The sequence below is a fragment of the Melopsittacus undulatus genome, chromosome 4 (assembly GCF_012275295.1).
Source record: "Melopsittacus undulatus isolate bMelUnd1 chromosome 4, bMelUnd1.mat.Z, whole genome shotgun sequence".
NCBI classification, from domain to species: Eukaryota; Metazoa; Chordata; class Aves; order Psittaciformes; family Psittaculidae; genus Melopsittacus; species Melopsittacus undulatus.
This window is the reverse complement of record NC_047530.1, coordinates 102420412-102438279: the sequence shown is the minus strand read 5'-3', so window position 1 is coordinate 102438279 and position 17868 is coordinate 102420412. Positions and strand designations below refer to the sequence as shown.

At 36.1% G+C, this 17868-nt stretch overlaps 1 protein-coding gene across 3 annotated transcripts in view; it reads right to left on the bottom strand.

The window, feature by feature from the left end:
• Positions 1–17868, bottom strand: part of VTI1A (vesicle transport through interaction with t-SNAREs 1A) — a 270070-nt gene that overhangs the window by 193474 nt on the left and 58728 nt on the right. For 2 of the 3 annotated variants that reach the window (XM_034062516.1, XM_034062514.1), the window contains exons 5-6: positions 12395–12415; positions 7478–7562 (exon numbers count right to left, since the gene is read on the bottom strand). In XM_034062516.1, coding sequence (XP_033918407.1) covers positions 7478–7562; positions 12395–12415 — 106 coding nt within the window. The remainder of the gene's footprint in view (positions 1–7477; positions 7563–12394; positions 12416–17868) is intronic. The other variant, XM_034062515.1, reaches the window with a different exon arrangement.

Here is a 17868-nt window from a genome sequence, read left to right as displayed (position 1 = left end):
TTATGAGGACAAGAAGTCATCAAAAAATTTGCTATAGACTTATGAATAATCTACAGTGAATACCATCACCAATAAACACCATCTTATACTAGCAAATTCATTAAAGAAAGAGGGTCATCACCAGAGATTATGCTGCAATGCTGTTTTCAGTGATTCAGTAAGAGGCTATTTCCTGTAGAACAGTCTACACATCAGAGGTAGTCCAATGCAGTGCTTGTAAAATGTTTTAGAAGTTTTCTTCAGTGTTCAGTTTATAAGTCAGATATTATTACTCACAGGTGTTCTATGACAAATGCAAGGTAATTGTGAAAATATATACAGATTTCAGCCTGCATGATTATTTTTCCGGAATGCACATGGGAAGTACTTCAGCATAAAGTTTCATACCTGAAAAAAAATGTTTCCATCATTCCATCATGGAATAAAAATCCACAATCTGAAGACTGGGTTTCTATTGCAATGTTTTGCTTGTCCAAAAATCAGTCTTAAACAAACCTACTTCAACTAGATGCCAGTTCCTAATAAGACTGCAGGTGAGTTGTCTCATGGTATGCGGCACAATAATGAATTCCTGCATATTAGTGAGCATTAAAATAAGTTGGGAATTCTTCCAGAACAGGGGACAGAATGGCCAAATTTGGATCGCTGCTTTTCTTACTGTACCTTAGCAAATCTGTACCACTGAACGGATTTGACAGTCCTTATTTGCTGCACTAATGGTATAATCCCAAAACTACTGAAGTGAAAGATAAGCATTCATTTTACTGGAATCCCAGATGATAGGTGCTGACTACCCAAAAGATAAATTTTTAACAGAAATGGTCTAACAATACTGCAGAGATTGTGCAAAACTCTACAAAGTAAGTTTTTCTTGTCTCTTCAAGAAAGTAGCTGGAAAAGGGTTTTTTTTTGTACTCTGAGCCAGCACTAAAGGACAGCACTTAAGTAATGAAAATTCACCATTTCTTTACTTTATAGTAAGTGCTCTATGTATTTGCAAATATATGAATATACTCAAAAAAATCTATATCCTGCATTTCAGACAACAAACATAAATGCTGAGGGCCACTGAGTAGAGGGAACAGATTTTGGACACTTGAGAGAAGGTTAGGTGGGTTGGTGGGTAACCTTTCCATAACTGGAAACATACAAGGCCCATACTGCTGTGCAATCAAAACTTTAAGATGCAACACAGAGCTAAGGAAAATGGGGATGGTGCCAAAATTTGAATAAATATGTGCAGGAATATCTGGTTAAAGACAAAGTCCTGAAGAGAAGTCTGGAGATAGAACCAGGAACATCAGCGGAGAAACCTAGTGAGAGGGAGGGAAGGAGGATGGGAAAGCTAGAAGGGAGGAGGTAGCATAATCAAAGCTAGAAGGAGCAGCTTGGTGACTGGACATGCAATGAACCAGCAAGCAGCATTCAAACTAAAGGTGCAAAAAGCACTTTTCCAGTATTAACAACCACACTGTAAAACACTAAGGAAAGGAAACTGAGTATGTTGGTCTCTCCAGTGCTCTCAATGATGCTTCTGGCTGTTTGTTACAAGGCAGCAGAACTACCCAAACATGCTTCCCCCCATGACCGTGCAACTGGGATACTCCCGAGGCCTGACATCCCTAGAAACAAAAATCTCTCCCTATTTCTTCCTTCTCCCCACTTTAAAGCCCAGACTACGAAGAAGGGCAGAGGGCTTAGAGATGCAGGAATGCAATATGCCACTTCAAAATGAATTTCTGAAACAATAAACAGATTTTAATAGAAATCAGCCAGCAAAGAAGAAAATTATGTATGAAACATGAAACACCATTGCTAGCAAGAAGAAACAGGGATCATGAAAAAGCTCTCTCTGATGGTGACTGGAAACTGCATAAAAACTCATTTCACTGTAGAAACTTTGGATTAAGATTTCAGTAGAAAGATGTTCTGGCATATCAAAGAAACACCTGAGGAGGAAATATTGGTATATGCTCCAGAACTCAGAAGCCCTCTTCCTCTAATGAAAAGTTTTACATACAGTATTCACATATACATGTATGAATAATTCATTAGAGATGAAATAGGTGGATATTAAGTGTAAATATCTTGGACAGGAATAGACTATTTTATTTAAAGCAAGGGGCACTAGAAGCAAGGTCCTGGTTTTCAAAACTTGGTTCCTTTTTTCATACCTTTAGTTATTTGGAGCTCAAATGTAATTGGTATATGCACACACCTGAAGACAAAACAGGGGTGTGAAGGTCCAAGTGATACTAACTAACGCAAGCAAATTACTTTGTATACAGAATCACAACATAAAAGCAGCAAGACTCTTTCCACTACTCTAATGTATCCCTACCTGATTGAACATTAGGGTTTGTTATTTTGTTAAATTAACATGGGGTGTTAGAGCCATTTACATTTTTTCTAAGCTGAGCAAACACTAGTTGATCACAGCAATGTTTACTATTTTGTCTACCTCAAAAGCCAACCTCCAGCTCTTGAAACTGTAATGAAATGGAATTAGTTTAGTGAATATAATGATACCGTTTCTTACATTTTATGTCAGCTTTAGTATGCATCTCATTTATGACACCTGAACAGCACAACCACCCCATAAAATATGGTGGCAGAAGGTACTTTGGGGCAGGTGCTTGGGCTTCAGGTTGTTCCATCAGTTAAAGGAGTGAGGAATTGAAATCTATGGCATGCTGCTGTGGACAACATGCTACTACCTCAAATTCCATTACTCACATCTGGCAAGACACCCACTGGAGTTACTTTAAAAGTTTCCTATCCATGCTAAAGTCACCAAACTTAAAACTCCTGCCTTCAGAAACCCTTTATAAACATTTCTTAACACACTTCCACTGATCTGCTCACTGTACTTTCACTCAATTCTGCATCCAGATAAGATAGGAACTACTATTATTTCATAACAAAGTAAACACACCTCTTTGTTTAATGAGATTCTTATTTGCTTTTCACCTAGAAGGCTACTTATTATGAGGCGGGTCTGATCATCTGCCTGTCAGCTAGGCCACCGCTACATCACATTACGTATTTATGGATCAGTCCAAAAGGGAGGTTTGACTGTTGTTCAGCTAAACCAGGTGAAAGCTACTGAAAACTGCTTGGATCCCTTTGCACCAAGAATTAGCTATGTCACACAAGGTTGGGAAATAAACCTCTGCATCTCTTGCTCAGAGATATTTCCCCTTTAACAGTTTCAGAATTACATATTGTGTAAGTTTTTCTTCCTTTGGCTTCTTTTCTTTGAAACATCGTGTTTACCTATTACAAAAAGGATATAAAAACAGAAATCAAGACATAATTTTAAGATCTATCGTCCACAAACTACAAGCACTTCTAGTACCACAGATATTACAGAGAGATTCAGAGCCAAGCATAATACCCAATAATCATCACTCACAGGGGTAAGCTCAATACTTGCTCTCAAATTACACGTACTGAAAGCTATAGAAATATCTATGGTTCACGAAGGTGAAAAAAACCCTACAACCAAATAAAAACCCGCAATGTAGTTTTGCCATAAAAGCCTGGACAGTATTGAATGGTTGGATCTGTCTCTCTTAAATTGTCATGAAACAAGGTGAAGTCTGTATTATAGAAACACCAGAATTTAGTTATTCTTTTTCCCTAGAAAGTATCTGGCAGTTGAGAAGAACTTACCAAAAACAATTTAACTGCAGATTAGAAACCTTTACAAGTTTTCTTCTCCTTGACAATGTTTTACATTTGCATGCCCACTTTATCTCTGAAGATGAATGAAGCATTTTGAACTACTCCTCATTCAATATACTCCTTTCTAAGCAAACATATCTAAGACTCAAGAAAGAAGGGGATACCTTACTATGATATGCAGACAAATAAAGAAGTTCTAAAATTCAGTTCGAAGTTGTGGAAATCTGAGCAGGAGAATGAAATTAGGGAATCTCCCTCTCCAAAATGGAAATAATTCTCTGATTAATCAGGATTACTTTAACCTACTCCCCTTCTGACTGAAACCAGCAACTTCCATGCATCTCTAAAATCTTTCTCATATTCTGAGGCTGCATGATCAGACTAAATGAACTGAAATTAAGAATGCTGAGCTCTAGTATGCTATGATGTAAATGCCTACTAACTGGGATGTAAACGCCTACGAACCGGGATGTAAACTTGCTTTTCTGTTTCTTACCAGCACAGCAGATAATAAAGCAAAAATAGAAAAATAACAAGAATTTTTACTTAAAACCATTTTGATTTAAAAAAGGCACGAGTTCACTTTGCAGTGTTATCAGCCATCATTAAAATTTCTCCTACTTGGTACAAACAACGGAGACCTTCAAGATTCAAACAGCTGGTGGTTTCCCTCTATGTCCTGAGAGATTTCCCTCACATGTTTGTGCCATAGAACTCAGGTAATTAAAATGCAAATGCTCTAATGAACTTACTGGTTTACCAAATCAGCTACTCAAATGCCTTTTAGATTTGCAACATATCCCATGAATATTTAGAATAACTTTTTCCTCTTTACAGTAGGACCTGAGTACTACAGAAGTGGTTACGATACTAAAGGCTTTGCTTAGTCCTTCAGATTACTGCATAGATTAAGCATCCTTAGTATAAAGAAATTACAGTCAACAAACTATGAAAATCTAAAAATCAATGTTGGATTGTGTCTTAGAGATGGAGACATAAGTGGCATCTTGTTCAGACACCACTGAAGACACGAATCAATTGCACTGCCCAAAGAAGGAAGTCAGACCTTCCAACAGATCTCAGCTTGTATGAGCAACTGCATATAAGATGAAAGGGCTTATCAATTTAGAGATGCAAACAGGAAAAAAGACTCAAATTTATCATGGTAAGTTTCAGGAACAGTAATGTGAAATTGCATTAAATTAGTTATGTGATGTCAGATTAATCCTTAGATGATCACAGGGGCAGGTTAAAATAGTATATGTATTTTTGCTGATTAAGGTAATAATAAAGACCCAAATATGACTTCTTTCAGAGGTGAAATTCATCCAGCTTCATTACAATAAGCAACATACATACCCACAATTGTGAAAAGACACCACATAAATAAAGCAGAATAGATACTTAAGAGTTATCACATCCTCCTCCTCCTCCTCCTCACAGAATGGCTGAGGTGGGAAGAGACCTCTTAAGATCATCTAGTCCAACACCTTGCTCAAGCAAGGTCACCGAGAGTCAGGACCGTGTCCATGTGGATTTTGAGTATCTTCAGAGATATAGACTCTACTACAATCACTTTGGGCTACCTATTCCAGTGTTTCAACATTCCTGCAATAACAAATTCTTTTTATGCATTCTGATGGAATTTAACATGTTTTAATTTGCACTCATTGCCTCTCATTCTGCCACTGGGCATTACTGAGAAGAGTCTGGTTCCCTCTTCTTTATTCTATCCCATCAGCTGTTTATACACATTGATAAGCTCCCCCAAGCCGCCTCTTCTCCAGGTTGAACAGTGTCAGCCTTCTCAGCTTCTCCTCACATGAAAGATGCTCCAGTCCCTTAATTCTCTTCACAGCCCTTTGCTGGTCTCAATCCCGTATATCAACATCTGTCTTGTACCAGGGAGTCCAAACCTGAAAACAGCACTCCAGATGTGGCCTCACCAGTGCTGTGCAGAGGTCTTCATATGACAAAAGTAATAAACAAAGGCAAAACAGCATCTGAGGAGTAAACTCAGTGATGAACTGAAACTCCAGAATGGAATATTTTATTAGGACACCTCAACAAAAAAATATTATAATGTAATCCTAAAACTAAGTTCTTTCATTGCACTGAATTAATCCAAATTCACTCATATGAATAAGCAACATGATCCATGCCAGGAATTAAACATAATTAATCTGTTTCCATAAAAATCCTCTGCAAAAATCTACCTTACAAATAAGTTAATATTTGCAAAGTTATCATCTCCAAATTATTTAATATTAATGTGTTGTATAATATTGCTACACTAGTAGTCTTCACAGAGTTCAGGGAACAGGAAATATATATATATATATATATATCTTACTGCTCAAGATGAAAAGTAAAGATGGACAGAATTAGTGTGGCCCTATGGAATTCAATGCAGTTTCACCTGGTTTTGGTATCAAAACTCACCCTTTCCATATAAATATACATTTGCACTCCAACCGTATTTCTCAGAGAACACCGATGAGATACGCAATGGAAGTTAACATGATCATAATCTCTATAAAACAAATTCCACATGGAGTAAAAGAGGACATAAGATATCTCTTCCCCAAAAGGATCAGTCTGAATTTTTATGCACTGTTTCTTTGTGAAAGATCCAGGCTCAACAAAAACAGATCAGGAACCATTTTTGACCAGTTTGAAATGTTCCTTCTAAAAAATAGTAAGTTATTGATAGACCAGACCTGAAAACCTGTAGCAAAGCAAACTTAACTGCTATCTTATATGCGTCTCTGCCAGTCATCCTCTGGCATAAGAGAATAAACTCTCCTTGTCCCCTCTAAAATCTATGTTGTACGTCCCATACACCTATTTTGTTATTGTGCACAGTGCTAAGCCCAGAATAATTAAAATGCAGGCACTTTAGTAATACCATTCATTTAACATAGCCATATTTAACTCTACAAGGATTCAACTTAATTTAACTCTTAAATAAGGCTTGAATACCAAAAAGACACTGTAATATATAAATTAATTGGGACTCTCTGCCAGCAAATTACTTCACTGCTCAAACACACATTTTCTGAAAGTTTCTGTAACTTTGCACAAGCTTTATTTAAGGGGATTAGACTTTGGAGGCTTAACTACTGCTGGTTTAAAAAAAACCCCACTATAAATTGCTAAAACTTAGTAAAAAACATTTTGAAACCACCAACTGAAAAGTTGTTGTCAGTAAAAACCCCACTAATTCAATAATTAAACTTCAGTTTAGCCTTCTCCCTTAATTTTATTGCATCTGTATATTCTGGGGTATGGTTTGTTTACTTCTTTCATTGCATAGGAAGAGCTGTATAATCAGTCACTGAACTGATTGCAAGAAAATTCAGCTGATAACCTTGTTATACATCATCTGTAGTTAATATCTTATAAATTTGTTAAAATGGTATTTTTTACATATATGAATAAAAGTAAAAGACAAAAACAACTGGAGGCTGCAGTGTGTGCTAGCAATCATTGCGGGTGGGTAAACTGACAACATGTAACTGCATATTAAGACAAATGTAGAATTTAGACAAAGTATTCCATCTCTTTTCAGATGTATACTTTTAAACCTCAGGAACTGTTTTCAGTAGATGTCATGCCTTTTAACTTGAAAAAAGATAAGCGCAAATAAGCTCCCAATTGTCTCCCCAATATGTAAACCACATCTCGGGCTGCTGTCTCTGTTTCGCCTTTGAAGTTTCCCTGAAATGTCATGTGTTGTGAAGACTGCTGTGCATAAGCAAGACAATTTGCTCACTCTCAGAATTCTTACCGGTTTCCACTGCTATTTGGTATCCAGCCTCTAGTCTCCGAGATGACCTTTCCAGCCTCTCTGTGTTATCGAGCAGATGTGCCCTCTGAAAAAGAAAAGGGGAGAGAGAGAGAGAGAGGAAAAAAAAATCAGCCAGCAGTCTACAATGTTCTCCCCCCCCCTTCTTAATTGTGCTTTCATATTCCAAAACATAAGAATATCCACATATATTTTATGGAGGAGCCTGTTCCAAGGACCACTGTAAGGGGCAGGTTCTGTGATCAATCATAATTATGTGTACCAATCATTTTTGTTTTGAAACATGGAATATGTGCTTCACTTTTATTACATGAACCCACAAAGCAGAGTGTGACTATCACATAGGAAATCTGTCTGAAGAGCATTTCCAAAATAGATTTGCCTGTGACACATGTATGCAAGCACCCATGATTTCTATTCAACTACAGTTAGATGAAACCATTGCTTTAAATACAAGTGCAGATTTTAATATGAACTTAATTTTCCGCAGAGGATATATTTCCTTTATGTGTACTACTCAAGTGAGGTGATAAAAACAACATGCTATTCATACAGAATACTGAACAGCAGGAATATTCTTCAGACTGTTTGATGTAAAAAGATGTAGAAACAAAACACTGGCTTCTTGATTTACATCTCTTATGCCTAAATATATATATATGAATATATAAATACGATACACAAACACAGGTAGAAGATATTTTTCCCAGAACTGATTTATGAGCAAACAATAAACTGTAGTGAAAATGAATCTTCCAGTGCATTTTTACTTGGGGAGTCTGCAATAGTGAAAAAGTGAAATTATTATTTCCATTAGTTTATTCTCCACCTAAAACACCAACATTTCAACATGTAAGCTCATTTTCTGTGGAAATTTCATCCTAAACTAGCTCTAATCAAGCCATCAAAAAAACATAACCCCCCTCACAGTAAAGCAATCACACACACACACCTTTCTGAGCATCCCCTAACCCAAAAAACAACATTTTGGATATTTGACAAAAAATATTTCCTACAACTTTGCCTTGTTGACAGATGTCATTTTAAAAATGAAGCAATGCTTTCTAATAATAATAAAAAAAGGAGGTGCCATACATATTATGAGTGGCTGTCTACCGAAACGATCTACCTTGCTCTAATGAGCCCCTATGGATCTTGGGAGATGCAAGCTGTATTGACATGCACACTTAAGCTAATACACCTAGACCAGTGCCTCCAAGCTCTAGCAGCCAGGGATGCTGACAGAATATCTCGCTTCTATCTTCAAAGAAAGGAAGTGATTAGTATGTTATCATTACCATTCAAAACGTGATTTCCCTATTCCCTCCCGGCATAGGTGACACATCTCTGAGATGCGGCCAGACGATCGAGGCAGCTAAAGCCACATCAAAGCTTGCCTTGAATTTTTTTTTTCCTTTTTTTTTTCTCCCCTCTCTTTTTCTTTTTTTGGAAATCATTAAAACAATGCATTTAGATCAGCATAGATAGGACCCAATGTGAAGGTCAGGAAAGCTGCAATAACGGTCTATAATAATTAATAGAGTTGTCTAATACACAGTGGATAGGTTAAGAGTAAATTGCAAAAAAGCCTTTTGCATTCATGGGGGGCAGGCCACCAAGAAAAAAAAGGGAAAAGAATCAGCACAAGCACTTAATAACATTTAAAACCAGAAGTTACAGCGCTGTAATTGAAATCACGACAGCAACCAGAGTGCTGCAGGTTCTTAGTACTCATGGTCAATCTAGATAATTAGTGTTAATTTTGCTTAAATTTTTTTTAAAAGGCACCTTTTCATAACATCTGCTGTTTCTTCTCCAATGCCCATTAGAAGGGAAGAGGGGAAAAAAAGTGTAAGCCTGCAGTGCCTTTCTCCAAATTTATTAAAGAACATGATATTAGAGGATATTAAAGAACAACTAGTGTTAAATATTTTAAACTTAGTAAAAAACATCAGAAACCTAACACTATAACATAGCTGTCTCTCAAGAAAAAAACAGTAGGAGAGAAGGAGGGGGAGGAATAAAGAAGGAGTTTAGAAGGCAAAAATCTTAAAAGTTAGAAGATACTTTAAAAAGAAAACACAGGCTGGGAGTGAGCACAAAGAATGGAAGATTATAATTACAGAACAGATGTATAATGCTGAAGTGGTATACTAGAAACGAAAAGACTATCCTGCTATGTTAAGGGGGAGGTGAGGTGTTTATAATTTCATATTACAGTGTGGAAGAGCTACCCAAAAGAAAAGTTAGCATTTGACTGTGTATTTTGATATACTATATAACCCACATTTAATCTGAAAAGGAAATTAAAAGCCCACAGTTCAGTCTTACTGAGAGCAATTAGAATACTAAAGCTCTATGAACTCAGAGCTAACATTAACCCAGAGCTGTTTCTTACTTGATTTCAGAACCTTTCCACCCAAGCCATTCAATAATGAAACTTAATTTTCATGAGAAAGGGTGATGTTATTTATGTTGTTTGGGTTTGGAGACACTCTGTTCTTTGGTTATGAAATCAGTGCCCCAGCGTAGCAGCTGATGCTTCCAACTGCTCCCCACCCCTCCCCAAACTCCTTCTCCCACAGTATCCCCTGCTCTCTGTGAGGTTGGGCAGCGAGGTGATTCAGTGCATCTTGCAGCTTCAGAAACAGCTTCTATCTGGAGTTATATAAGGAAGTTTTGCAAAGTGGCACGCTATCACTAGAGATTTAGTCATTCCATGTGGGCTGGATTCAAACTGAGATCTCAGGAGCTCAAAAGACAGAATGACACAGCCTCCGTGAAAGCCTGTGTACGGCAAGTGTGCTAGAATAGAGCCCTGTAATGAGAGGAAGCACAGGTTTTATTAACAAACACTATGGCAAACCACAATTTCTTTTAAGATCAGTTCATACCTCCTTAGGAGAACTATAATTGGGGATGCCTTGATGTTTCACTATGTGACGAGTTAAGAATTATGCCTGAGTCACTGTACTAGCCTTCATTTAAACTTTAATGTGCATTTTGCATTGGGTATAAAAACACCATTGCAATTACAACCTATCCAGCACATAGCCGGTACTAAGTGCAGAGAACAGAATGCTAACAATTGTTTATCAAATTATTTCTCTACCTGTACAATCAACCTAGAAAAAAGAGCAAATCCCTTTATTTACTTCTATTTCCTGCCTCTTTCACAATATGCAGAGAGAGGAACAAGTAACTTATGAGGCTAGCAAGAAAAAGCAAAGAAGAACATTACCAGAAGCGATGTCAATTTTTTTAGGTGGCTAACAAAGCAGATTTAAAAGCTCCATAAGGTATGACTGAGTTCAATATAGCTCCCAAGTTGCAATAACATCCTGAATTTTATTTGCCTTCATAGCCATTTCAAATAGAAGAGCAGTTAAGTAGCAGCCTTGTTCTTTGTATCTGATTCAATTTTCCGAGTAAATTTACGAATTAGGAATCTTTATGTTTATAAAACTATAAACTATGTTTGCAAGCAAAAATGAGCCTGCAACATTGTTCTACAAAAGCACAGGAGCACATGTGCATGTGTTCTTAAAGGGATGAGCAAATGAACCTTGCTCTTCTGAAAAATCTCAGAAATCAGGCTATACAAACCCTCGCAACAATATTGTCATCTGTTTAAATACTGGGACTATTGGGGAGGGGAGCTCAGCAGTGGTGGGAGGGCTTTCATGTGGTTACATGTTTATTTTGTTTAATTTTTTTTTCCTGTTTTACTTTGTAGCTTTAACATATTAATATCAGCTCCACAAGAAGAGGGAAAATAAAGCATTCAGGGAACTACTGGAACAATCTTTACATCACAAATATCTTACTGTTTTTTAAGAATTCTCTGTAATTGTCCTTAATCTGGTTACTTTACAATTCTTTGTCATCACCATTTCTAAAACTTACAAATCCTTTCCTGCAGAGTTCAGTATTCAACACTGATATGTCTGGGAACACGTCTCAAAAAGAAGATACCAGACAAATATGTGATGCTAAAATACTAGTGCTTCTAAATATATTTATTCAAATACTTCACTGTTTCCAACTCTCTGTATGAAACCCTTCAGAAATCTGACCCATAAGTAATCTCGACTTTAGTGAGACCTTCTTGGTGGCTATGAGGAAACAATAATAATAAAGCATTTCAGATACCTGCTTTGCTACAGCAGTGAGTAACAGAGATTAATTTCAGAAAATATACTGAAACATTTGAGGAACTGACCATTAAAACAGGCTTCTCTCTCTAAATATTTATGAGTCATTTTATAACTGGAAGAAAGGTGTTCTGGAATACTGATCTCTAGTGTTACACCTACAGATCTACAGCACTCACAAACACATAATAAATATTGATATGTGTGTGTAGGTCTACCTGTGCTGTGTTTGCAGTGGATATACAATATCCAGCATAATACATAAACTACTTGAATACCTCACACCAAACTCAACCATTGTGAAATACTGTGTAATTTTTACAGTGTTTCAGCATAGGTTTTTACTAAAGCAATGCTTTCACTTTCAATACCAGAGTATAAATGTATTTACCCTATCAAAGATTTTGTGATGTAAACATGATGATTACTCTACCTGATTTGATCATGGTATTCTAGCAGAGATCAAATAATACTGGGGCTTTTTTTCCCCTTCTTTTTCTAGTGCTTTTAAAAAAAATTCTACTATCAAAGAATGTTAATTTCTAAGGTTTGATCTAGAGATTCCCATGTAAGTATACAATTATTAGGGAAAAAGAGGCACAACAGTGAATATTTTAAAGCAATGTAATCAATATTTTTGCTTTGTGTAGATTTCCCTGCAACAATGAACAAAAAGATCTACTTCAGATTTAGAAACTCAGCTTTAAAGGGAAAGCTAGACAACAAAAAGCAAGAAAGTACTCACCTCTTCACGTAATTTTATCAACTGCAACATGAACGCACAGAAAAGATAAAAAGGAAAGAAATGGCAGGAAAGAAAGATCAGTTGTGTGACAGGATACAGAATTAACATTGACAATTTATCTGTTTACATGTTTAGCATTTAAAAATCACAGACAAACACATTAAAAGAACCTAAACATAGACTACATGCAGAGTTTTTTGAACGAATAAAGATCACTTTCTCACACTGTCACATTAAACAAAGAGAATAGTGTGAAATTCTCTTTTAAACCACATCTAAGACACCATCATGAAATAAAGGGGAATGACTTCATAGAAGTCTATATTATAAAGAAAAAACAAGTTTACTATTCCTCTCTTCGAAGATTGTACAGCTGAAGTGGGTTTGTATATACAAGTTTTCAGAATGTTTTCTGTATATTTTAGTTGTGACAACTGATTTCTTATTTTACCAGCAGATCTAACTTATTAATAGATGACTGCATCTTTATAGCATGTAAACAGTATTTCAATTTTTATATACCTGAGTTCTACTGTAACTATATTATCTAATTTTATTATTGATCCTCATATAGAGGGTTTTTTCCAGCTAAAAAAAAAAAAAGGAACAGCTTAGATGAATGGCTCGGAATTATGATTTATTGAATAGCATATTAAAAAATAGACAAAGGAATAGGGAACAACACAGAAAGTATTTCCCTCAGAAAACACCCACTCCAGGTTCTTAATCCTAGACCACTACTCAGTGTGTGCACATATACACACGGTGTGTCTGTGTATACTTATATAGCATATACATTTATATTTATCAATTTATGCTTATAAATTATCACAATCTAGAACTATTAATAATATTGCTCTGGCAAGTTTACTATTAAACTAAATATAAACCCAGTCTGATTATCAGATTATGTTGTAATATGCTCTCCCCTTAGAGAGATAAATCATTTGTACTGGAACAAAACGTATAATTACTCACAACAAACGCCTGCATAAGAGTGGCTCTTTACAAAAAAATTACAGTTCTCTCACCGATTCCAGTTGAATTCAAAATTACAACAGCTACATCATTATCTCAGGTTATGCTGATACTTCACCTACAGTTTCATAACACTAATTTTCAACACGTGTGTAAGCTGAGAATGTTTACTACTAATAAAGTCACACCAGCATGAAGGAAACAAAAGAACCTCCATTATTCTCTATTGTTTCACATGGCTCGTCTAGAACTGAATGTATGCCTCACCCCGCCACCAAAACGGACAACGAGGCTCTAACAAGATGTAATTAGGAGGGCTACTACCACACAGACTTACACTGAAATGGCTCTTTAGTATGTAGCTAAAGGAACTTTGCTAGAATTTGGTATAAAGAAAACTGCATTTTCCACCAAACCAGCGCTTAAATTCAAGTGCTTGGCCTATCATAAATTGGTCTCTTTCTCCAGATCTTCCCCCCCTTTTTTTCCCCAAAAAGGCAAACATTAAGGCTCTTTAGAAAGAGACGATCTGGGAGTTGATCACATAGCTATCTTTTCTTTCTGAGGCCACCATTCTTCAGTTGGCTATGATACTTAAAGGGCCAAAGTTTAAAACTACTCTCCCGCAATAGAGCCCGTTTGGGCATGCCACCCTGCTATAATCAATGAGAGTTTTAAAATGCTGCACATTTGTTTTTTCAATAGGTCCCAAACAAAAATGTTCTATCTTGTTTGTGCTGCATGGCTGAATTTAAGCTCTGCGTGGGATTTGCAGCTAAGCTAAGTAATGGGAGAGGGTTTGGGGTTTTTTTTCTAACATTGGCTGAAAGATATTCATTCAAATTAACAAAAGATGTATTTTTCCCCCATTTAACAATGCTCTTGATGAAAATGTGCTACCTCTACGTTTCTATTTTGAAACCTTATTTTTATGATGCTCGCCGCTTAACTGCAAGCAGCAATAAGCCGTGTGCAGCCACCATTTTAGGTTATGATAATCAGCGTATTTTTGAAACAAAGATGATTTTGGGGGGTTTGTGGTTTTTTTTGCAATAAGGAATTTGATACAAGAGGTAATCTGCTCCTTTGTAGGCTGGGAAAAAAAAAACCCATAAATCTGGTTTACGCTGGTTTGAACCAGTGGAATCTCTTGTGGCTAAGCCTTCTGCTGTGACTAAAATCAAAACTGCGCCGCAGAGAGCGAGATGGGGGATGTGTGTGTATGTGTGTGTGCACGCGTGTATGTGTGTGTCTGTGAGGCACGTCACGTGGATAGAGAACTACTGGATTTTTTTTATAAGGCTGATAACGCTACCGCCGTCTCTGTCCGCATACAGATAACGAATAAATGCTGAACTCTATTAAACGCCCTTTACACATTATCGTGGGTCGAACACACAATTTTCTGAACTTATGATGACAGTCTATTTATTTTGCTATAAACCCTCGGCATGTAACGAACAGATTTGTGTCTGGTAATGATCTGCTCTGCCAGGGCTATACGAAATGATACCGACCTTCTTTAGATCTTGGGGAATTAAATTGACCAACTTCACCCCCTGGTCTGTAGCTGAAGTTTGACACACTTTATGCACAGCAAGCCCAAATCTAATATTATCAGAACTTTGTAGTCAGAAATTAAGTAGCCACAAAATATTTGTTCACCACAAATCACATACACAATGTATGTGCATATGGACACGGAATTTAACCTAATGCAAATTTATTTAAACTTATTAATGAACACAGTTGAGAAAGAGAAAGGAACACCAGCATATTTCAAGAAAGTCGGTAATACCGTACCTGACATTTTAGTTGAGAAGGATTTCTGATTTAACACAATACATACTTTCTAGAAAAACATACAAATTGCCACATAAACCAGCTGTATTATTATTCAAGTGAAGCCATAACTTTAAGTAGTGCACTAAAAGCCACAAAACTTTCAAGGGATTTGATAAATGCTGGTGGTCAGAATGACAAAATAAGACTTGAAAATAACACAGCCTGTTTAAACCACTCCTGGGAAATAAATAACAACCCAACGCACACAGGAGGTTTTGGGGTATGGGGTTGTGAGGTGGGTTTTTTTGATGTAAGGAGGGACATCTCCAGATTCTCAACCTCTGTATGAGCCTCATCTGACTACGTTAACATGATTCAAATTAAGAAGAAATCAACATATACTAAGCAATAATCTACTAAACCTGGAAGTGCATACAGAGCACTTATACCACTATCTATGTCATTCAATAAAGATGCAGTTACTTCAAAAGAAACTTTGAATAGCAGAATTGTGTAATTCCTACACCTTACAAGAAGTTTCCATATGCTTTATCTGGTAAAATTAGTTAAATCTTGGTATAACCATTATAAGGCAACTGTATTCTAAGTTGTCATCTACACATGATGGCTGGTACCTATGGGAGACACACTGGAAAAATTAAGACGAAAGATAATTTGCTAATTCTTCAATCTGTTCTTTGTACTTCAATCTTTCTTCTTGGGAGAACAACTCATACCTATGACCCTACTCATTACAGCTTATAACTTGGCTGTGGTTTGCTGTAATTGTACCTTTGAAACTCAACTGAAAAAATAGAAGTGCCCCATTTGTTTCTGGGTACTTAATATGGTCATATTATCCAATACATGTTAAGTTCTTTTCGTCTTCTCACTCCACCAAAACCATGTATGCAAACATTTATCATGATGACAAAGACCATGCTTGAAACATGCAGCTCACATCTCGTTTCCCTTGGGTGACACCCCAGTCTAACCAGATATCCATCATTTCTACTGGCAGGTTTTACCAATATTCGCAGATTGGTACAAGAGCAATTCTGAACTGGCAATGTTTTTCCACAACTCCTCTGTCAGAAGAGGAATCCCTCCTCTCTCCTTTCAGTTCCATGACTGAATTGGAGAAAAGAAACCCACCATTTTCCAGTTTAACAAACTTAATAATCCAAACTGATTCAGAAGTAGAAATCCTACAATATTAGGGTGAAGGTCAGTCCATCTACCTAATTTACTTCCATCAGACAAATGAAAGCAAGAATTTGAAGCATCTCCAAATATTTTATATGGCTGCAAGTTATACCTGAGCATCCATTCAGCATCTAGTCCAAATTTGCTATTGATATAATAATGCATTGGAGTGAGAGCGCATTGGACCTGGAGTTACTCAGTTAAATACATCAATATAACATACTCAGTATATGGCAAGTACCCAAACCTTATACTTGATTTGAATAGCTGTACATTCTGATAAGCCCAATGTCAGACTAAAGTTTTTGCACATACTTGCTGTACCCATAACTACATGCATGTAAGATAAGTAAAAATGTAAGTAATGGCATTTTATAAGAAAAAAAGAGATTGCAACCTTGAGTATTGGAACAACACAATAAATAAATCTTCTTTTTTCTTTTCAATTACTGGCCTTCACATATTTAAAAGAAGTTGGCTGACTCCTTAGGTGGTGGTATTTCACAACAGTTTTCAAGGAAGAAAAGAAGAAATTCAGAGCTTTCAAAGGTATAGTTGGGTTACAGAAAAGGATTCTGATTCCCTGTAAGACTAGACAAACCTCCTTTACCAGCCAACATTTTCTTCCATTTATGAAGTGGTCATTTGGAATTAAAAACTCATGTTGAAGGTATCATTTAGTTCCTTCAGATGAGACCATGTTTATTCCATCAAGTTCAGCATAAAGACTGTAACTTGCAAAAAGTGCACATGTGAACCAGTGATTTAATTATTCCTTAAAAAGTGAAAATAAAATATTTTATCTCATCCCTCCACATAAGATATTCTAAGTAAAGCTTCTTATCACAACTGCCCTTTAATGTCTGAATTCACATCATTTTTTTCTTGAAATGTAAAAATAGCAGCACCTTAAAAGAAATAAAATAAGAACCTTAACACTTTCAGAGGACTGAGTTTATGATCATGACACTGAGAATGTGAAACTCTTTTACCTAAAATCAGCTTTTCTTTAAATTCATTACTGAGGGATACAAAAAAGTCTACTTTATTCGAATTTGGAATCTCTCCTTTCTATTGTATATAAATATGAGATTAATATCTTTTAAATTTAATTATTCATACACCTATTAGAGCTGCTATACATTAAGTGTTATGTCTACAGGTAAGTTCTAGCCTGTGTATAATTTCATTAATGTACGTATTAAAGTCTATTACAGAGTTTAAAACTTTTACAGCACATTTAAAATACTGTCTAAGGTTAAGGCTTAAGGGATCTGTATTTTAAAACTCATTGTATTGGGGTAAGTCTCCAAGTCTTTCTTCTTTTTTATCCTTAGTGGAACTGAGCTTATATGAGGATAGACAGAAGATATCTATTATATTAAGGTAGAAGATATTAAAAATTTCAGGACATGGTTCCAATCTGTTTCCTTATCTAATACCACATTTATCAAATAAACTTTTAAACAATTTTCACCTTCACTTCCAAAATAATCTAATAATTC